Below are 24,478 nucleotides of genomic sequence, written 5' to 3' on the forward strand. Positions count from 1 at the left end.
CTTAAAAATTATAAGTAGCGTCCCTGTGGTTTTAAATCTAAACGACGGTGGTCCTTTTTTAAGTCCAATGAAGATTTACTGCATCTATGAATGTTGGGTTAATTATATGTGGTTTGCTAATTGCAAGTAACATCAAACAAACGGAGAATGGAATCATGGATTCCATTGATAAATATATTCATCAATTCTCCAAACCCTGAAACAGATGCATCATTGTTTCTCCAATCTTCTTTTAATTCTTCTTCTTCTTCATCAAACATTTCCACCGCTTCTTTCCTTTCTCTACTTAGTCAACCCACATCTTCAATCACCAATAAACAAAGGTACCATTTTTATACATTGTTATATTAACAGATCCTTTCTTTAATGTGCAAATAGGATGTCAGTGAAGTCAGGCGGATTTTTTATTGTCAGGTTAATGTGGATGCAGACATTACCTAATGTAGTTCAAGCTCGAATTTTATCGTTTCTTACTTATGATCATGTCAAGTTTAATAAGAAAGACTCGTGCAAACTTGCAACGGATTTATTGGTTAATGAAACTGAAGTTGATTTTTGGGTCAAAAAAGCTGCACGCCAACTGTTTGATGTTGTGTCTGACTCAAACTACAGATGGGTATCTGGCTTTAATGTGGATTCTGAAGAAGACAAGTTTGAAGCGGAGCTCGATGGAGTGCCTCAGTGGCTAAAGGATTTTGCTAGCGATAATGACTCAGTTCTTCCTTGACTCCCTGTTTCGGTTGATGATTTGAACATAAAATTACCTGATATTGCGTATGAAGATGATGATGATAATGACGATGAAGATAAGATGATGGTGGAAACTGGAAATCTTGATGTGGTTGGGACCACCACCGTTTGGACTTAAAATCACGGGGACGAAGCATATAATTTTCAAGAGTTAGGGACTAGTGACGTAATTTAACCAAGACCACATGGACCACCGCCGTTTAGAATTAAAACCACGGGGACGAAGCATATGATTTTTAAGAGTTAGGGACTAGCGACGTAATTTAACCAGGACCACAGGGACCATCAGTATAATTAACTCAAAAAGTTATAGTGTTGAATGTTATATTATATTTTGTAACTATACTGATAATAATAATAGATAGTAGTATATGATATGATAATAATATAATATTATAATTATAATAATAATTATAATAATAATGAGCTCGTACATTATTATACTCACTTTACTAAATCCCAGACTCGGAAATTATCCATATCATGTAAAGTAGATTTAGTATACTCACTTTTCAGTTTTCATACAACTCGCAGGTACATCAACGATTGGCTTCTCAGTTACATGAAAATCTTTATCTAAGAAAAGTTAATGTTTTATTGTAGCGGTTTGATTTTGATAGGCTTCCAACTCGTTTGAATATTTATCTTCGTGAAATTGAGATTCCTAGGATCGAATGCCTAGTCTACGGAAGAGATATGGAATCCATCAAACACTTCTTTTTTTGGCTGTGATTTAGCTTTAGACTTATGGAGAATGATCATAACATGGACTAGTCCATGTATACCGTCGTTCAAATCTTGTAGTAATTTTATTACTTACAGAGAAGGATCAAAACATGGACTAATCCATGCATGCCGTCGTTCAAATCTTGGAGTAATTTAATTACTTGGTTCTATTCTTGGAGTGCCACCAAATAGACTTTGGATCATAGTTTCTATTGTGGTTGCTACATTGTGGACTATTTGCCATTTTTGTAATAGTGTGGGCGTGTGCCTTTTTCTCTATCTCCAATATAGAAAAATGACATTTTCGAGTATATTTGTACTCTCTTTTAATTGGCATACTCATACTCATAGACATAATTACGATATTCACAGTGAAACATATTCATATGTTCACGAAACAAATTTACACATGTAAATGAAAAAAAAAATACTACGGAGTACTAAATATTATATCAAAGGTGTGGGGTCTACATATGGGATCTACACATGAACGAAAAAATATACTCAACATTAATCTAGATCAATATCAATATTTACATGTGAAATTAAAAATTCTTACAGATTGTAGCCTTGTAGGATTCTATTGATCATCTTTAAACCCTTTAAGTCTCTCTCTCTCTCTCTCTCTCTCTCTCTCTCTCTCTCTCTCTCTCTCTCTCTCTCTCTCTCTCTCTCTCACACACACACACACACATTCATACATACATACATATATATATATATATATATATATATATATATATATATATATATATATATATATATATATATATATATATATATATATATTGGTAGGATCAAGAGGGAAGTAACCAATCGGGGGGAAGCGGGGTTAAGCAAAAACTTTTTTTGTTTTTTTTTTTTTTTTTGTTTTTTGAAAAAACTTTGTTCACGAACATTATAGATGAGATGAAAATATGAACATTTAGTAGACACACTTTGTGATAAATGTTTTTATTTTGGCGGGAAAACGCTCGAAGAAGTAATATATAACAATTATCGTGTTTTTCGAGCGTATGTTGAGGTTTTAGCTATTGGGGGTTTAGATATTAGGATTTATAGAGTTTAGATATTAGGGTTTAGAAATTTAGATTTAGGGTTTAGATTTAGGATTTAGATTGAGTTTTTAACACGAACGGTTTAGAATTTAGGGTTTAGGGTTTAGGGTTTGGTGTTTATGGAAATCGGGCTAAATTTTACTTCACAAAACATGAAAAAAAAACGTTCATATTCTTCACGAACAATATTATCTTGAATGTTATTTTTGTCGATCGTTTTCCCGCCTAAATAATAACATTCACCACGAAGTGTCTCTTCTAAATGTTCATATTTTCGTATGATCTTGATGCCGGAAAAAAAATTCCAAAATAAACGAAAAAATAAATAAATTTTGCTTCCCCCCGCTTCGCCCCGATTGGTTACTTCCCCATTGATCCTGCCCATATATATATATATATATATATATATATATATATATATATATATATATATATATATATATATATATATATATATATATATATATATTAGGGGAGGGATCCCCTGAGAACTTTAGTACTGTAAGAACCTGAGAACTCATAGTCGAACAATAAATTGACGCGGCCGAACAAAAAGTAGGGTTAGTCGAAAAAAAAAAAAACAAGGGCGAACCATTTTGTTGTATTAGAACAAATTTGAGCTGCATCTTTATTTTGTAGAACAAATAATTGTAGAACAACAAATTATAGAACATGTTCGAATTAGCCAAAAATTGCTCGAATTCATCTATTTTTGTTCGGCAGCTAGTGTTTTTGTTCGAATATCACCATGTTGTAGTGACCCGAACTTTTCCATGTTTATATATATTAATTGAGATTGATATTTACATGATTAAATGTTTCCAACATGTTAAGCAATCAAACTTGTTAAGACTTGATTAATTGAAATATGTTTCATATAGACAATTGACCACCCAAGTTGACCGGTGATTCACGAACGTTAAAACTTGTAAAAACTATATGATGACATATATATGGATATATATATAGTTAACATGATACTATGATAAGTAAACATATCATTAAGTATATTAACAATGAACTACATATGTAAAAACAAGACTACTAACTTAATGATTTTTAAACGAGACATATATGTAACGATTATCGTTGTAAAGACATTTAATGTATATATATCATATTAAGAGATATTCATACATGATAATATCATGATAATATAATAATTTAAAATCTCATTTGATATTATAAACATTGGGTTAACAACATTTAACAAGATCGTTAACCTAAAAGTTTCAAAACAACACTTACATGTAACGACTAACGATGACTTAACGACTCAGTTAAAATGTATATACATGTAGTGTTTTAATATGTATTTATACACTTTTGAAAGACTTCAATACACTTTTCAAAATACTTCTACTTAACAAAAATGCTTACAATTACATCCTCGTTCAGTTTCATCAACAATTCTACTCGTATGCACCCGTATTCGTACTCGTACAATACACAGCTTTTAGATGTATGTACTATTGGTATATACACTCCAATGATCAGCTCTTAGCAGCCCATGTGAGTCACCTAACACATGTGGGAACCATCATTTGGCAACTAGCATGAAATATCTCATAAAATTACAAAAATATGAGTAATCATTCATGACTTATTTACATGAAAACAAAATTACATATCCTTTATATCTAATCCATACACCAACGACCAAAAACACCTACAAACACTTTCATTCTTCAATTTTCTTCATCTAATTGATCTCTCTCAAGTTCTATCTTCAAGTTCTAAGTGTTCTTCATATATTCTACAAGTTCTAGTTACATAAAATCAAGAATACTTTCAAGTTTGCTAGCTCACTTCCAATCTTGTAAGGTGATCATCCAACCTCAAGAAATCTTTGTTTCTTACAGTAGGTTATCATTCTAATACAAGGTAATAATCATATTCAAACTTTGGTTCAATTTCTATAACTATAACAATCTTATTTCAAGTGATGATCTTACTTGAACTTGTTTTCGTGTCATGATTCTGCTTCAAGAACTTCGAGCCATCCAAGGATCCGTTGAAGCTAGATCCATTTTTCTCTTTTCCAGTAGGTTTATCCAAGGAACTTAAGGTAGTAATGATGTTCATAACATCATTCGATTCATACATATAAAGCTATCTTATTCGAAGGTTTAAACTTGTAATCACTAGAACATAGTTTAGTTAATTCTAAACTTGTTCGCAAACAAAAGTTAATCCTTCTAACTTGACTTTTAAAATCAACTAAACACATGTTCTATATCTATATGATATGCTAACTTAATGATTTAAAACCTGGAAACACGAAAAACACCGTAAAACTGGATTTACGCTGTCGTAGTAACACCGCGGGCTGTTTTGGGTTAGTTAATTAAAAACTATGATAAACTTTGATTTAAAAGTTGTTATTCTGAGAAAATGATTTTCTTTATGAACATGAAACTATATCCAAAAATTATGGTTAAACTCAAAGTGGAAGTATGTTTTCTAAAATGGTCATCTAGACGTCGTTCTTTCGACTGAAATGACTACCTTTACAAAAACGACTTGTAACTTATTTTTCCAACTATAAACCTATACTTTTTCTGTTTAGATTCATAAAATAGAGTTCAATATGAAACCATAGCAATTTGATTCACTCAAAACGGATTTAAAATGAAGAAGTTATGGGTAAAACAAGATTGGATAATTTTTCTCATTTTAGCTACGTGAAAATTGGTAACAAATATATTCCAACCATAACTTAATCAACTTGTATTGTATATTATGTAATCTTGAGATACCATAGACACGTATACAATGTTTCGACCTATCATGTCGACACATCTATATATATTTCGGAACAACCATAGACACTCTATATGTGAATGTTGGAGTTAGCTATACAGGGTTGAGGTTGATTCCAAAATATGTATAGTTTGAGTTGTGATCAATACTGAGATACGTATACACTGGGTCGTGGATTGATTCAAGATAATATTTATCGATTTATTTCTGTATATCTAACTGTGGACAACTAGTTGTAGGTTACTAACGAGGACAGCTGACTTAATAAACTTAAAACATCAAAATATATTAAAAGTGTTGTAAATATATTTTGAACATACTTTGATATATATGTATATATTGTTATAGGTTCGTGAATCAACCAGTGGCCAAGTCTTACTTCTCGACGAAGTAAAAATCTGTGAAAGTGAGTTATAGTCCCACTTTTAAAATCTAATATTTTTGGGATGAGAATACATGCAGGTTTTATAAATGATATACAAAATAGACACAAGTACGTGAAACTACATTCTATGGTTGAATTATCGAAATCGAATATGCCCCTTTTTATTAAGTCTGGTAATCTAAGAATTAGGGAACAGACACCCTAATTGACGCGAATCCTAAAGATAGATCTATTGGGCCTAACAAACCCCATCCAAAGTACCGGATGCTTTAGTACTTCGAAATTTATATCATATCCGAAGGGTGTCCCGGAATGATGGGGATATTCTTAAATATATGCATCTTGTTAATGTCGGTTACCAGGTGTTCACCATATGAATGATTTTTTTATCTCTATGTATGGGATGTGTATTGAAATATGAAATCTTGTGGTCTATTGTTACGATTTGATATATATAGGTTAAACCTATAACTCACCAACATTTTTGTTGACGTTTTAAGCATGTTTATTCTCAGGTGATTATTAAGAGCTTCCGCTATCACATACTTAAATAAGGACAAGATTTGGAGTCCATGCTTGTATGATATTGTGTAAAAACTGCATTCAAGAAACTTATTTTGTTGTAACATATTTGTATTGTAAACCATTATGTAATGGTCGTGTGTAAACAGGATATTTTAGATTATCATTATTTGATAATCTACGTAAAGCTTTTTAAACCTTTATTGATGAAATAAAGGTTATGGTTTGTTTTAAAATGAAAGCAGTCTTTGAAAAACGTCTCATATAGAGGTCAAAACCTCGCAACGAAATCAATTAATATGGAACGTTTTTAATCAATAAGAACGGGACATTTCAGTTGGTATCAGAGCGTTGGTCTTAGAGAGCCAGAATTTTGCATTAGTGTGTCTTATCTAGTTTGTTAGGATGCATTAGTGAGTCTGGACTTCGACCGTGTTTACTTGAAAAATGATTGCTTAACAAATTTTGTTGAAAACTATATATTTTTAACATGTGAATATTATGTGATATATTAATCTCTTAACGCGTTTGATATTATGTGATAGATGTCTACCTCTAGAACAAGTCCCATTGACTCACCTAATAATAATGAAGAGTCAAATGTAAATTGGAATGATTCGTGGACTGATTCACAAGTTCCCGAAGAGGAACCGGAAGAAGAGTCGGAACCGGAAGAAGAATCGGAACCGGAAGAAGAATCGGAACCGGATGAAGAAATAGAACAGGTGGGGGAAATAATAAAACGGTTAAGTAAAAGAAAATCCTCAACCAACCGACCAAGGTTAATTATGGTCAATGGTGTTTCCGCCAAGGAAGCAAAATATTGGGAGGATTACCAATTCTCCGATGAATCAGATTTCGACGAGAATTCCGATGATGTTATAGAAATTACCCCAACTGAATTTAAAAAGGCAAAAGAAAATAATAAGGGAAAGGGCATAAAAATAGAGAATTCTAATTCCAACCCCGATGAACTTTATATGTATCGTCAACCCCCGAAGTCCTTAAGTTGTAACAATGACCCGGGAACCTCTAAACCACCAGGTTTTTCTAAACCAATGTGGATAACGACGGCTCGTATTAGGGGAACATCATATATCCCTAGAAACTTGGCAAAACGAACCAAAACCGAAGAAGAAGAAACAAGCGAGTCAGAATAAGATAGTTGTATTCGTGTGGTGTAATATAAGTAATATAGTGTGCTTATGCTTTATGATATATGTAAAAATTGCTTGTATTAATAAGTATTTTTTTATGAATCTAACTCTTGTCTATTTTACAGTATAAAAACACAAAATGGATAGACAACCCAATATTTTGAGAGACCTACCCGGAGACATGATTGATGAAATCTTGTCTAGAGTCGGTCAGAATTCTTCGGCACAACTATTTAAGGCGAGATCAGTTTGTAAGACATTCGAAGAACGTTCCAAGAATGCCTTGGTTTATAAAAGGCTTTCGTTCGAAAGATGGGGGATATCACATTGGGAAATCCATAAGTTACGATGTGTTTACTTTGACGCATATATTGCGGGGAACCCAAATGCTATTTTACGCAATGGGTTAAGAAATTATTTTGACTCAATATATCCGAATATTGGACTTCGTGATTTAGAAAAAGCGGCTAACATGCAACATAAAGAAGCATGTTATGCTTACGGATTAGTAATGTTCGCTTCTCACCAAAGTGAGAACAAGAACATCGGCCTACAACTATTAAACAAAACGTTCCCACAAGTGACGGAGTCGGTAATTGGGGTAAGAAATGAGGTTTTTAGATTATTACGGGACTGTTGGACATTACGTAACCCTCGTCCCTTTGACGATGTTACAACACGCTGTCTTATCAACGGCCATAACGGTTATGTTCCACAAGACCAAGGATGGGAAGTAATCCTAGTAAAACCAGAATGCATGACTTGTTTCTGGACGTATGAATTACGTGTCTTTATTGCCTTTGCTGAACGACTTGTGTACTAGCTAGAATTATCTTCACAACCATCTTGTATCAAATTTATTGTGTGCTATATTTCATGCTATATGTAAAATAAGCGGTATTGTAAGTTTGTAAAATATTGTGTAAAAGTTTGAACGCGAAATATTATTATAATCAGTTTTTCATATAGAATTGTAGTAGTTGAATTGTATATTAGCTACTAAGTATGAACTTAACGGGTAGGTACTACCCGAATTTAAACTTATAAAACGCTAATATGAAGAAAAAGCTTTTATAAATGAGTTCATATTATGCTACGAAATACTATTAACTACTCTTAATATTCTGTATGATTAACTTGTTCCATTTGACTATTTTGAAGGAAATGGCACCGACTACTCGACACACAGTGAATATGAATGAAGAGGAATTCCGTACTTTTCTAGCTTCAAACATAGCCGCAGTACAGGCTGCGCTACATACCAACAATAACCTTGGATCTAGCAGTACAGGAAATCGTGTAGGATGCACCTACAAAGAATTCACTGCCTGCAAACCTTTGGAATTTGATGGAACCGAAGGACCGATCGGATTGAAACGGTGGACCGAGAAGGTCGAATCGGTGTTTGCCATAAGTAAGTGTACTGAAGAGGACAAAGTGAAGTACGCTACGCATACCTTCACAGGTTCTGCGTTAACATGGTGGAATACCTATCTAGAGCAAGTGGGACAAGACGATGCGTACGCACTACCGTGGTCAGCATTCAAGCACTTGATAAACGAGAAGTACCGTCCCAGAACCGAGGTCAATAAGCTCAAGACAGAACTTAGAGGGTTACGAACCCAAGGATTTGATATTACCACGTACGAAAGACGATTCACAGAATTGTGCCTATTGTGTCCGGGAGCATTCGAAGATGAGGAAGAGAAGATCGACGCGTTTGTGAAAGGATTACCGGAAAGAATCCAAGAAGATATAAGTTCACACGAGCCCGCCTCCATACAACAGGCATGTAGAATGGCTCACAAACTAGTGAACCAGATTGAAGAAAGAATTAAAGAACAGACTGCTGAAGAGGCCAATGTGAAGCAAGTCAAAAGAAAGTGGGAGGAAAATGGTGATAAGAATCACCAATACAACCACAACAGCAATCGCAACAATTATCCCAACAATTGCAACATCAATCGCAACTACAACAAACGGCCCAACAACAACAACAACAACAACAACTACAACAATCATCCCAACAACAATAATAACCGCAACAACAACAACAATCAGAAACAGCTATGCCAAAGGTGTGAAAAGTATCACTCGGGGTTCTGCACCAAATTTTGCAACAAGTGTAAAAGAAATGGTCATAGCGCGGCGAAGTGTGAGGTCTACGGACCAGGGGTTAATAGAACGAAAGGAACAAATGGTGTCGGAACGAGTAATGGCGGAGCAAGTAGTGTCGGAGCAAGCTATGCCAATGTAGTTTGTTATAAATGTGGAAAACCGGGCCACATTATTAGAAATTGCCCGAACCAGGAGAACACGAATGGACAAGGCCGCGGAAGAGTTTTCAATATTAATGCGGCAGAGGCACAGGAAGACCCGGAGCTTGTTACGGGTACGTTTCTTATTGACAATAAATCTGCTTACGTTTTATTTGATTCGGGTGCGGATAGAAGCTATATGAGTAGAGATTTTTGTGCTAAATTAAGTTGCCCATTGACGCCTTTGGATAGTAAATTTTTACTCGAATTAGCAAATGGTAAATTAATTTCAGCAGATAATATATGTCAGAATCGAGAAATTAAACTGGTTAGCGAAACATTTAAGATTGATTTAATACCAGTAGAGTTAGGGAGTTTTGATGTGATAATCGGTATGGACTGGTTGAAAGAAGTGAAAGCAGAGATCGTTTGTTACAAAAATGCAATTCGCATTATATGAGAAAAAGGAAAACCCTTAATGGTGTACGGAGAAAAGGGCAACACGAAGCTACATCTTATTAGTAATTTGAAGGCACAAAAACTAATAAGAAAAGGTTGCTATGCTGTTCTAGCACACGTCGAGAAAGTACAACTGAAGAAAAGAGCATCAATGATGTTCCTATTGCAAAAGAATTTCCCGATGTATTTCCGAAAGAATTACCGGGATTACCCCCACATCGATCCGTTGAATTTCAAATAGATCTTCTACCAGGAGCTACACCAATAGCTCGTGCTCCTTACAGACTCGCACCCAGCGAGATGAAAGAACTGCAAAGCCAATTACAAGAACTTTTAGAGCGTGGTTTCATTCGACCAAGCACATCACCGTGGGGAGCTCCTGTTTTGTTTGTCAAGAAGAAAGATGGTACATTCAGGTTGTGTATTGACTACCGAGAGTTGAACAAACTTACCATCAAGAACCGCTACCCACTACCGAGAATCGACGACTTATTTGATCAACTACAAGGCTCGTCTGTTTATTCAAAGATTGACTTACGTTCCGGGTATCATCAAATGCGGGTGAAAGAAGATGATATTCCAAAGACTGCTTTCAGAACACGTTAAGGTCATTACGAGTTTATGGTCATGCCGTTTGGTTTAACTAATGCACCAGCTGTGTTCATGGACCTTATGAACCGAGTGTGTGGACCATACCTTGACAAGTTTGTCATTGTTTTCATTGATGACATACTTATTTACTCAAAGAATGACCAAGAACACGGTGAACATTTGAGAAAGGTGTTAGAAGTATTGAGGAAGGAAGAATTGTAGGCTAAGTTTTCAAAGTGTGCATTTTGGTTGGAAGAAGTTCAATTCCTCGGTCACATAGTGAACAAAGAAGGTATTAAGGTGGATCCGGCAAAGATAGAAACTGTTGAAAAGTGGGAAACCCCGAAAACTCCGAAACACATACGCCAGTTTTTAGGACTAGCTGGTTACTACAGAAGGTTCATCCAAGACTTTTCCAGAATAGCAAAACCCTTGACTGCATTAACGCATAAAGGGAAGAAATTTGAATGGAATGATGAACAAGAGAAAGCGTTTCAGTTATTGAAGAAAAAGCTAACTACGGCACCTATATTGTCATTGCCTGAAGGGAATGATGATTTTGTGATTTATTGTGATGCATCAAAGCAAGGTCTCGGTTGTGTATTAATGCAACGAATGAAGGTGATTGCTTATGCGTCTAGACAATTGAAGATTCACGAACAAAATTATACGACGCATGATTTGGAATTAGGCGCGGTTGTTTTTGCATTAAAGACTTGGAGGCACTACTTATATGGGGTCAAAAGTATTATATATACCGACCACAAAAGTCTTCAACACATATTTAATCAGAAACAACTGAATATGAGGCAGCGTAGGTGGATTGAATTATTGAATGATTACGACTTTGAGATTCGTTACCACTCGGGGAAGGCAAATGTGGTAGCCGATGCCTTGAGCAGGAAGGACAGAGAACCCATTCGAGTAAAATCTATGAATATAATGATTCATAATAACATTACTACTCAAATAAAGGAGGCACAACAAGGAGTTTTAAAAGAGGGAAATTTAAAGGATGAAATACCCAAAGGATCGGAGAAGCATCTTAATATTCGGGAAGACGGAACCCGGTATAGGGCTGAAAGGATTTGGGTACCAAAATTTGGAGATATGAGAGAAATGGTACTTAGAGAAGCTCATAAAACCAGATACTCAATACATCCTGGAACGGGGAAGATGTACAAGGATCTCAAGAAATATTTTTGGTGGCCGGGTATGAAAGCCGATGTTGCTAAATACGTAGGAGAATGTTTGACGTGTTCTAAGGTCAAAGCTGAGCATCAGAAACCATCAGGTCTACTTCAACAACCCGAAATCCCGGAATGGAAATGGGAAAACATTACCATGGATTTCATTACTAAATTGCCAAGGACTGCAAGTGGTTTTGATACTATTTGGGTAATAGTTGATCGTCTCACCAAATCCGCACACTTCCTACCAATAAGAGAAGATGACAAGATGGAGAAGTTAGCACGACTGTATTTGAAGGAAGTCGTCTCCAGACATGGAATACCAATCTCTATTATCTCTGATAGGGATGGCAGATTTATTTCAAGATTCTGGCAGACATTACAGCAAGCATTAGGAACTCGTCTAGACATGAGTACTGCCTATCATCCACAAACTGATGGGCAGAGTGAAAGGACGATACAAACGCTTGAAGACATGCTACGAGCATGTGTTATTGATTTCGGAAACAGTTGGGATCGACATCTACCGTTAGCATAATTTTCCTACAACAACAGCTACCATTCAAGCATTGAGATGGCGCCGTTTGAAGCACTTTATGGTAGAAAGTGCAGGTCTCCGATTTGTTGGAGTGAAGTGGGGGATAGACAGATTACGGGTCCGGAGATTATACAAGATACTACCGAGAAGATCATCCAAATTCAACAACGGTTGAAAACCGCCCAAAGTCGACAAAAGAGCTATGCTGACATTAAAAGAAAAGACATAGAATTTGAAATTGGAGAGATGGTCATGCTTAAAGTTGCACCTTGGAAAGGCGTTGTTCGATTTGGTAAACGAGGGAAATTAAATCCAAGGTATATTGGACCATTCAAGATTATTGATCGTGTCGGACCAGTAGCTTACCGACTTGAGTTACCTCAACAACTCGCGGCTGTACATAACACTTTCCACGTCTCGAATTTGAAGAAATGTTTTGCTAAAGAAGATCTCACTATTCCGTTAGATGAAATCCAAATCAACGAAAAACTTCAATTCATCGAAGAACCCGTCGAAATAATGGATCGTGAGGTTAAAAGACTTAAGCAAAACAAGATACCAATTGTTAAGGTTCGATGGAATGCTCGTAGAGGACCCGAGTTCACCTGGGAGCGTGAAGATCAGATTAAGAAGAAATACCCGCATCTATTTCCAGAAGATTCATCAACACCTTCAATAGCTTAAAATTTCGGGAAGAAATTTATTTAACGGGTAGGTACTATAGTGACCCGAACTTTTCCATGTTTATATATATTAATTGAGATTGATATTTACATGATTAAATGTTTCCAACATGTTAAGCAATCAAACTTGTTAAGACTTGATTAATTGAAATATGTTTCATATAGACAATTGACCACCCAAGTTGACCGGTGATTCACGAACGTTAAAACTTGTAAAAACTATATGATGACATATATATGGATATATATATAGTTAACATGATACTATGATAAGTAAACATATCATTAAGTATATTAACAATGAACTACATATGTAAAAAAAGACTACTAACTTAATGATTTTTAAACGAGACATATATGTAACGATTATCGTTGTAAAGACATTTAATGTATATATATCATATTAAGAGATATTCATACATGATAATATCATGATAATATAATAATTTAAAATCTCATTTGATATTATAAACATTGGGTTAACAACATTTAACAAGATCGTTAACCTAAAAGTTTCAAAACAACACTTACATGTAACGACTAACGATGACTTAACGACTCAGTTAAAATGTATATACATGTAGTGTTTTAATATGTATTTATACACTTTTGAAAGACTTCAATACACTTTTCAAAATACTTCTACTTAACAAAAATGCTTACAATTACATCCTCGTTCAGTTTCATCAACAATTCTACTCGTATGCACCCGTATTCGTACTCGTACAATACACAGCTTTTAGATGTATGTACTATTGGTATATACACTCCAATGATCAGCTCTTAGCAGCCCATGTGAGTCACCTAACACATGTGGGAACCATAATTTGGCAACTAGCATGAAATATCTCATAAAATTACAAAAATATGAGTAATCATTCATGACTTATTTACATGAAAACAAAATTACATATCCTTTATATCTAATCCATACACCAACGACCAAAAACACCTACAAACACTTTCATTCTTCAATTTTCTTCATCTAATTGATCTCTCTCAAGTTCTATCTTCAAGTTCTAAGTGTTCTTCATATATTCTACAAGTTCTAGTTACATAAAATCAAGAATACTTTCAAGTTTGCTAGCTCACTTCCAATCTTGTAAGGTGATCATCCAACCTCAAGAAATCTTTGTTTCTTACAGTAGGTTATCATTCTAATACAAGGTAATAATCATATTCAAACTTTGGTTCAATTTCTATAACTATAACAATCTTATTTCAAGTGATGATCTTACTTGAACTTGTTTTCGTGTCATGATTCTGCTTCAAGAACTTCGAGCCATCCAAGGATCCGTTGAAGCTAGATCCATTTTTCTCTTTTCCAGTAGGTTTATCCAAGGAACTTAAGGTAGTAAAGATGTTCATAACATCATTCGATTCATACATATAAAGCTATCTTATTCGAAGGTTTAAACTTGTAATCACTAGAACATAGTTTAGTTAATTCTAAACTTGTTCGCAAACAAAAGTTAATCCTTCTAACTTGAATTTTAAAATCAACTAAACACATGTTCTATATCTATATGATATGCTAACTTAATGCTTTAAAACCTGGAAACACGAAAAACACCGTAAAACCGGATTTACGCCGTCGTAGTAACACCGCGGGCTGTTTTGGGTTAGTTAATTAAAAACTATGATAAACTTTGATTTAAAAGTTGTTATTCGGAGAAAATGATTTTCTTTATGAACATGAAACTATATCCAAAAATTATGGTTAAACTCAAAGTGGAAGTATGTTTTCTAAAATGGTCATCTAGACGTCGTTCTTTCGACTGAAATGACTACCTTTACAAAAATGACTTGTAACTTATTTTTCCAACTATAAACCTATACTTTTTCTGTTTAGATTCATAAAATAGAGTTCAATATGAAACCATAGCAATTTGATTCACTCAAAACGGATTTAAAATGAAGAAGTTATGGGTAAAACAAGATTGGATAATTTTTCTCATTTTCGCTACGTGAAAATTGGTAACAAATATATTCCAACCATAACTTAATCAACTTGTATTGTATATTATGTAATCTTGAGATACCATAGACACGTATACAATGTTTCGACCTATCATGTCGACACATCTATATATATTTCGGAACAACCATAGACACTCTATATGTGAATGTTGGAGTTAGCTATACAGGGTTGAGGTTGATTCCAAAATATGTATAGTTTGAGTTGTGATCAATACTGAGATACGTATATACTGGGTCGTGGATTGATTCAAGATAATATTTATCGATTTATTTCTGTATATCTAACTGTGGACAACTAGTTGTAGGTTACTAACGAGGACAGCTGACTTAATAAACTTAAAACATCAAAATATATTAAAAGTGTTGTAAATATATTTTGAACATACTTTGATATATATGTATATATTGTTATAGGTTCGTGAATCAACCAGTGGCCAAGTCTTACTTCTCGACGAAGTAAAAATCTGTGAAAGTGAGTTATAGTCCCACTTTTAAAATCTAATATTTTTGGGATGAGAATACATGCAGGTTTTATAAATGATATACAAAATAGACACAAGTACGTGAAACTACATTCTATGGTTGAATTATCGAAATCGAATATGCCCCTTTTTATTAAGTCTGGTAATCTAAGAATTAGGGAACAGACACCCTAATTGACGCGAATCCTAAAGATAGATCTATTGGGCCTAACAAACCCCATCCAAAGTACCGGATGCTTTAGTACTTCGAAATTTATATCATATCCGAAGGGTGTCCCGGAATGATGGGGATATTCTTAAATATATGCATCTTGTTAATGTCGGTTACCAGGTGTTCACCATATGAATGATTTTTTTATCTCTATGTATGGGATGTGTATTGAAATATGAAATCTTGTGGTCTATTGTTACGATTTGATATATATAGGTTAAACCTATAATGTAGTGACCCGAACTTTTCCATGTTTATATATATTAATTGAGATTGATATTTACATGATTAAATGTTTCCAACATGTTAAGCAATCAAACTTGTTAAGACTTGATTAATTGAAATAGGTTTCATATAGACAATTGACCACCCAAGTTGACCGGTGATTCACGAACGTTAAAACTTGTAAAAAAAAATATATGATGACATATATATGGTTATATATATAGTTAACATGATATTATGATAAGTAAACATATCATTAATTATATTAACAATGAACTACATATGTAAAAAACAAGACTACTAACTTAATGATTTTGAAACGAGACATATATGTAACGTTTATCGTTGTAACGACATTTAATGTATATATATCATATTAAGAGATATTCGTACATCATAATATCATGATAATATAATAATTTAAAATCTCTTTTGATATTATAAACATTGGGTTAACAACATTTAACAAGATCGTTAACCTAAAGGTTTCAAAACAACACTTACATGTAACGACTAACGATGACTTAACGACTCAGTTAAAATGTATATACATGTAGTGTTTTAATATGTATTTATACACTTTTGAAAGACTTCAATACACTTATCAAAATACTTCTACTTAACAAAAATGCTTACAATTACATTCTCGTTCAGTTTCATCAACAATTCTACTCGTATGCACCCGTATTCGTACTCGTACAATACACAGCTTTTAGATGTATGTACTATTGGTATATACACTCCAATGATCAGCTCTTAGCAGCCCATGTGAGTCACCTAACACATGTGGGAACCATCATTTGGCAACTAGCATGAAATATCTCATAAGATTACAAAAATATGAGTAATCATTCATGACTTATTTACATGAAAACAAAATTACATATCCTTTATATCTAATCCATACACCAACGACCAAAAACACCTACAAACACTTTCATTCTTCAATTTTCTTCATCTAATTGAACTCTCTCAAGTTCTATCTTCAAGTTCTAAGTGTTCTTCATAAATTCCAAAAGTTCTAGTTTCATAAAATCAAGAATACTTTCAAGTTTGCTAGCTCACTTCCAATCTTGTAAGGTGATCATCCAACCTCAAGAAATCTTTGTTTCTTACAGTAGGTTATCATTCTAATACAAGGTAATAATCATATTCAAACTTTGGTTCAATTTCTATAACTATAACAATCTTATTTCAAGTGATGATCTTACTTGAACTTGTTTTCGTGTCATGATTCTGCTTCAAGAACTTCGAGCCATCCAAGGATCCATTGAAGCTAGATCCATTTTTCTCTTTTCCAGTAGGTTTATCCAAGGAAATTAAGGTAGTAATGATGTTCATAACATCATTCGATTCATACATATAAAGCTATCTTATTCGAAGGTTTAAACTTGTAATCACTAGAACATAGTTTAGTTAATTCTAAACTTGTTCGCAAACAAAAGTTAATCCTTCTAACTTGACTTTTAAAATCAACTAAACACATGTTCTATATCTATATGATATGCTAACTTAATGATTTAAAACCTGGAAACACGAAAAACACCGTAAAACCGGATTTACGCCGTCGTAGTAACACCGCGGGCTGTTTTGGGTTAGTTAATTAAAAACTATGATAAACTTTGATTTAAAAGTTGTTATTCTGAGAAAATGATTTTTATTATGAACATGAAACTATATCCAAAAATTATGGTTAAACTCAAAGTGGAAGTATGTTTTCTAAAATGGTCATCTAGACGTCGTTCTTTCGACTGAAATGACTACCTTTACAAAAACGACTTGTAACTTATTTTTCTGACTAGAAACCTATACTTTTTTGGTTTAGATTCATAAAATAGAGTTCAATATGAAACCATAGCAATTTGATTCACTCAAAACGGATTTAAAATGAAGAAGTTATGGGTAAAACAAGATTGGATAATTTTTCTCATTTTAGCTACGTGAAAATTGGTAACAAATCTATTCCAACCATAACTTAATCAACTTGTATTATATATTATGTAATCTTGAGATACCATAGACACGTATACAATATTTCGACCTATCATGTCGACACATCTATATATATTTCGGAACAACCATAGACACTCTATATGTGAATGTTGGAGTTAGCTATACAGGGTTGAGGTTGATTCCAAAATATATATAGTTTGAGTTGTGATCAATACTGAGATACGTATACACTGGGTCGTGGATTGATTCAAGATAATATTTATCGATTTATTTCTGTACATCTAACTGTGGACAACTAGTTGTAGGTTACTAACGAGGACAGCTGACTTAATAAACTTAAAACATCAAAATATATTAAAAGTGTTGTAAATATATTTTGAACATACTTTGATATATATGTATATATTGTTATAGGTTCGTGAATCAACCAGTGGCCAAGTCTTACTTCCCGACGAAGTAAAAATCTGTGAAAGTGAGTTATAGTCCCACTTTTAAAATCTAATATTTTTGGGATGAGAATACATGCAGGTTTTATAAATGATTTACAAAATAGACACAAGTACGTGAAACTACATTCTATGGTTGAATTATCGAAATCGAATATGCCCCTTTTTATTAAGTCTGGTAATCTAAGAATTAGGGAACAGACACCCTAATTGACGCGAATCCTAAAGATAGATCTATTGGGCCTAACAAACCCCATCCAAAGTACCGGATGCTTTAGTACTTCGAAATTTATATCATATCCGAAGGGTGTCCCGGAATGATGGGGATATTCTTATATATGCATCTTGTTATTGTCGGTTACCAGGTGTTCACCATATGAATGATTTTTATCTCTATGTATGGGATGTGTATTGAAATATGAAATCTTGTGGTCTATTGTTACGATTTGATATATATAGGTTAAACCTATAACTCACCAACATTTTTGTTGACGTTTTAAGCATGTTTATTCTCAGGTGATTATTAAGAGCTTCCGCTGTCGCATACTTAAATAAGGACAAGATTTGGAGTCCATGCTTGTATGATATTGTGTAAAAACTGCATTCAAGAAACTTATTTTGTTGTAACATATTTGTATTGTAAACCATTATGTAATGGTCGTGTGTAAACAGGATATTTTAGATTATCATTATTTGATAATCTACGTAAAGCTTTTTAAACCTTTATTGATGAAATAAAGGTTATGGTTTGTTTAAAAATGAATGCAGTCTTTGAAAAACGTCTCATATAGAGGTCAAAACCTCGCAACGAACTCAATTAATATGGAACGTTTTTAATCAATAAGAACGGGACATTTCAGTTGGTATCCGAGCGTTGGTCTTAGAGAACCAGAAAATTTGCATTAGTGTGTCTTATCGAGTTTGTTAGGATGCATTAGTGAGTCTGGACTTCGACTGTGTTTTCTTTAAAAATGATTGCTTAACATTTTTTGGAAACTATATATTTTTAACATATGAATATTATGTGATATATTAATCTCTTAACGTGTTTGATATTATGTGATAGATGTCTACCTCTAGAACAAGTCCCATTGACTCACCTAATAATAATGAAGAGTCAAATGTAAATTGGAATGATTTGTGGACTGATTCACAAGTTCCCGAAGAGGAACCGGAAGAAGAGTCGGAACCGGAAGAAGAATCGGAACCGGAAGAAGAATCGGAACCGGATGAAGAAATAGAACCGGTGGGGGAAATAATAAAACGGTTAAGTAAAAGAAAATCCTCAACCAACCGACCAAAGTTAATTATGGTCAATGGTGTTTCCGCCAAGGAAGCAAAATATTGGGAGGATTACCAATTCTCCGATGAATCGGATTCCGACGAGAATTCCGATGATGTTATAGAAATTACCCCAACTGAATTTAAAAAGGCAAAAGAAAATAATAAGGGAAATGGCATAAAAATAGAGAAATCTAATTCCAACCCCGATGAACTTTATATGTATCGTCAACCCTCGAAGTCCTTAAGTTGTAACAATGACCCGGGAACCTCTAAACCACCAGGTTTTTCTAAACCAATGTGGACAACGACGGCTCGTATTAGGGGAACATCATATATCCCTAGAAACTTGGCAAAACGAACCAAAACCGAAGAAGAAGAAACGAGCGAGTCGGAATAAGATAGTTGTATTCGTGTGGTGTAATATATGGAATATAGTGTTCTTATGCTTTATGATATATGTAAAAATTGCTTGTATTAATAAGTATTTTTTTTTATGAATCTAACTCTTGTCTATTTTACAGTTTAAAAACACAAAATGGATAGACAACCCAATATTTTAAGAGACCTACCCGGAGACATGATTGATGAAATCTTGTCTAGAGTCGGCCAGAATTCTTCGGCACAACTATTTAAGGCGAGATCAGTTTGTAAGACATTCGAAGAACGTTCCAAGAATGTCTTGGTTTATAAGAGACTTTCGTTTGAAAGATGGGGGATATCACATTGGGAAACCCATAAGTTACGATGTGTTTACTTTGACGCATATATTGCGGGGAACCCAAATGCTATTTTACGCAACGGGTTAAGAAATTATTTTGACTCAATATATCCGAATATTGGACTTCGTGATTTAGAAAAAGCGGCTAACATGCAACATAAAGAAGCATGTTATGCTTACGGATTAGTAATGTTCGCTTCTCACCAAAGTGAGAACAAGAACATCGGGCTACAACTATTAAACAAAACGTTTCCACAAGTGACGGAGTCGGTAATTGGGGTAAGAAATGAGGTTTTTAGATTATTACGGGACTGTTGGACATTACGTAACCCTCGTCCCTTTGATGACGTTACAACACGCTGTCTTATCAACGGCCATAACGGTTATGTTGCACAAGACCAAGGATGGGAAGTAGTCCTAGTAAAACCAGAATGCATGACTTGTTTCTGGACGTATGAATTACGTGTCTTTATTGCCTTTGCTGAACGACTTGTGTACTAGCTAGAATTGTCTTCACAACTATCTTGTATCAAAGTTATTGTGTGCTATATTTCATGCTTTATGTAAAATAAGCGGTATTGTAAGTTTGTAAAATATTGTATAAAAGTTTGAACGCGAAATATTATTATAATCAGTTTTTCATATAGAATTGTAGTAGTTGAATTGTATATTAGCTACTAAGTATGAACTTAACGGGTAGGTACTACCCGAATTTAAACTTATAAAACGCTAATATGAAGAAAAAGCTTTTATAAATGAGTTCATATTATGCTACGAAATACTATTAACTACTCTTAATATTCTGTATGATTAACTTGTTCCATTTAACTATTTTGAAGGAAATGGCACCGACTACTCGACACACCGTGAATATGAATGAAGAGGAATTCCGTACTTTTCTAGCTTCAAACATAGCCGCAGTACAGGCTGCGCTACATACCAACAATAACCTTGGATCTAGCAGTACAGGAAATCGTGTAGGATGCACCTACAAAGAATTCACTGCCTGCAAACCTTTGGAATTTGATGGAACCGAAGGACCGATCGGATTGAAACGGTGGACCGAGAAGGTTGAATCGGTGTTTGCCATAAGTAAGTGTACTGAAGAGGACAAAGTGAAGTACGCTACGCATACCTTCACAGGTTCTGCGTTAACATGGTGGAATACCTATCTAGAGCAAGTGGGACAAGATGATGCTTACGCACTACCGTGGTCAGCATTCAAGCACTTGATGAACGAGAAGTACCGTCCCAGAACCGAGGTCAATAAGCTCAAGACAGAACTTAGAGGGTTACGAACCCAAGGATTTGATATTACCACGTACGAAAGACGATTCACAGAATTGTGCCTATTGTGTCCGGGAGCATTCGAAGATGAGGAAGAGAAGATCGACGCGTTTGTGAAAGGATTACCGGAAAGAATCCAAGAAGATATAAGTTCACACGAGCCCACCTCCATACAACAGGCATGTAGAATGGCTCACAAACTAGTGAACCAGATTGAAGAAAGAATTAAAGAACAGACTGCTGAAGAGGCCAATGTGAAGCAAGTCAAAAGAAAGTGGGAGGAAAACGGTGATAAGAATCACCAATACAACAACAACAGCAATTACAACAATAATCGCAACAATTATCCCAACAATCGCAACATCAATCGCAACTACAACAAACGGCCCAACAACAACAACAACAACAACAACAACAGCAACTACAACAATCATCCCAACAACAATAATAACCGCAACAACAACAACAATCAGAAGCAACTATGCCAAAGGTGTGAAAAGAATCACTCGGGGTTCTGCACCAAATTTTGCAACAAGTGTAAAAGAAATGGTCATAGCGCGGCGAAGTGTGAGGTCTACGGACCAGGGGTTAATAGAACGAAAGGAACAAATGGTGTCGGAACGAGTAATGGCGGAGCAAGTAGTGTCGGAGCAAGTTATGCCAATGTAGTTTGTTATAAATGTGGAAAACCAGGCCACATTATTAGAAATTGCCCTAACCAGGAGAACACGAATGGACAAGGCCGTGGAAGAGTTTTCAATATTAATGCGGTAGAGGCACAGGAAGACCCGGAGCTTGTTACGGGTACGTTTCTTATTGACAATAAATCTGCTTACGTTTTATTTGATTCGGGTGCGGATAGAAGCTATATGAGTAGAGATTTTTGTGCTAAATTAAGTTGTCCATTGATGCCTTTGGATAGTAAATTTTTACTCGAATTAGCAAATGGTAAATTAATTTCAGCAGATAATATATGTCGGAATCGAGAAATTAAACTGGTTAGCGAAACATTTAAGATTGATTTGATACCAGTAGAGTTAGGGAGTTTTGATGTGATAATCGGTATGGACTGGTTGAAAGAAGTGAAAGCGGAGATCGTTTGTTACAAAAATGCAATTCGCATTATACGAGAAAAAGGAAAACCCTTAATGGTGTACGGAGAAAAGGGCAACACGAAGCTACATCTTATTAGTAATTTGAAGGCACAAAAACTAATAAGAAAAGGTTGCTATGCTGTTCTAGCACACGTCGAGAAAGTACAAACTGAAGAAAAGAGCATCAATGATGTTCCCATTGCAAAAGAATTTCCCGATGTATTTCCGAAAGAATTACCGGGATTACCCCCACATCGATCCGTTGAATTTCAAATAGATCTTGTACCAGGAGCTGCACCAATAGCTCGTGCTCCTTACAGACTCGCACCCAGCGAGATGAAAGAACTGCAAAGCCAATTACAAGAACTTTTAGAGCGTGGTTTCATTCGACCAAGCACATCACCGTGGGGAGCTCCTGTTTTGTTTGTCAAGAAGAAAGATGGTACATTCAGGTTGTGTATCGACTACCGAGAGTTGAACAAACTTACCATCAAGAACCGCTACCCACTACCGAGAATCGACGACTTATTTGATCAACTACAAGGCTCGTCTGTTTATTCAAAGATTGACTTACGTTCCGGGTATCATCAAATGCGGGTGAAAGAAGATGATATTCCAAAGACTGCTTTCAGAACACGTTACGGTCATTACGAGTTTATGGTCATGCCGTTTGGTTTAACTAATGCACCAGCTGTGTTCATGGACCTTATGAACCGAGTGTGTGGACCATACCTTGACAAGTTTGTCATTGTTTTCATTGATGACATACTTATTTACTCAAAGAATGACCAAGAACACGGTGAATATTTGAGAAAGGTGTTAGAAGTATTGAGGAAGGAAGAATTGTACGCTAAGTTTTCAAAGTGTGCATTTTGGTTGGAAGAAGTTCAATTCCTCGGTCACATAGTGAACAAAGAAGGTATTAAGGTGGATCCGGCAAAGATAGAAACTGTTGAAAAGTGGGAAACCCCGAAAACTCCGAAACACATACGCCAGTTTTTAGGACTAGCTGGTTACTACAGAAGGTTCATCCAAGACTTTTCCAGAATAGCAAAACCCTTGACTGCATTAACGCATAAAGGGAAGAAATTTGAATGGAATGATGAACAAGAGAAAGCGTTTCAGTTATTGAAGAAAAAGCTAACTACGGCACCTATATTGTCATTGCCTGAAGGGAATGATGATTTTGTGATTTATTGTGATGCATCAAAGCAAGGTCTCGGTTGTGTATTAATGCAACGAACGAAGGTGATTGCTTATGCGTCTAGACAATTGAAGATTCACGAACAAAATTATACGACGCATGATTTGGAATTAGGCGCGGTTGTTTTTGCATTAAAGACTTGGAGGCACTACTTATATGGGGTCAAAAGTATTATATATACCGACCACAAAAGTCTTCAACACATATTTAATCAGAAACAACTGAATATGAGGCAGCGTAGGTGGATTGAATTATTGAATGATTACGATTTTGAGATTCGTTACCACCCGGGGAAGGCAAATGTGGTAGCCGATGCCTTGAGCAGGAAGGATAGAGAACCCATTCGAGTAAAATCTATGAATATAATGATTCATAATAACATTACTACTCAAATAAAGGAGGCGCAACAAGGAGTTTTAAAAGAGGGAAATTTAAAGGATGAAATACCCAAAGGATCGGAGAAGCATCTTAATATTCGGGAAGACGGAACCCGGTATAGGGCTGAAAGGATTTG

General features: G+C 34.8%; 1 protein-coding gene across 1 annotated transcript; it reads left to right on the top strand.

Moving 5' to 3' along the window:
• Positions 1-147: 147 nt before the first annotated feature.
• LOC139901615 (uncharacterized) lies at positions 148-1,034 on the top strand. Its single transcript, XM_071884308.1, has 2 exons — positions 148-323; positions 415-1,034. Exons 1-2 carry the CDS (start codon positions 148-150, stop codon positions 725-727), a joined length of 489 nt encoding a protein of 162 aa, XP_071740409.1. The 3' UTR covers positions 728-1,034.
• The last annotated feature ends 23,444 nt before the right edge of the window (positions 1,035-24,478 follow it).

Source organism: Rutidosis leptorrhynchoides, chromosome 3 (genome assembly GCF_046630445.1).
Source record: "Rutidosis leptorrhynchoides isolate AG116_Rl617_1_P2 chromosome 3, CSIRO_AGI_Rlap_v1, whole genome shotgun sequence".
NCBI classification, from domain to species: Eukaryota; Viridiplantae; Streptophyta; class Magnoliopsida; order Asterales; family Asteraceae; genus Rutidosis; species Rutidosis leptorrhynchoides.

What these genes read in the sequence shown, in the direction of transcription:
- LOC139901615 (XM_071884308.1), top strand. Translation starts at nt 148, where the DNA reads ATGGAATCATGGATTCCATTGATAAATATATTCATCAATTCTCCAAAC. An exon ending in TCAATCACCAATAAACAAAG is followed by an intron (nt 324 to 414) that starts GTACCATTTTTA and finishes TTTTATTGTCAG; the next exon opens with GTTAATGTGGATGCAGACAT.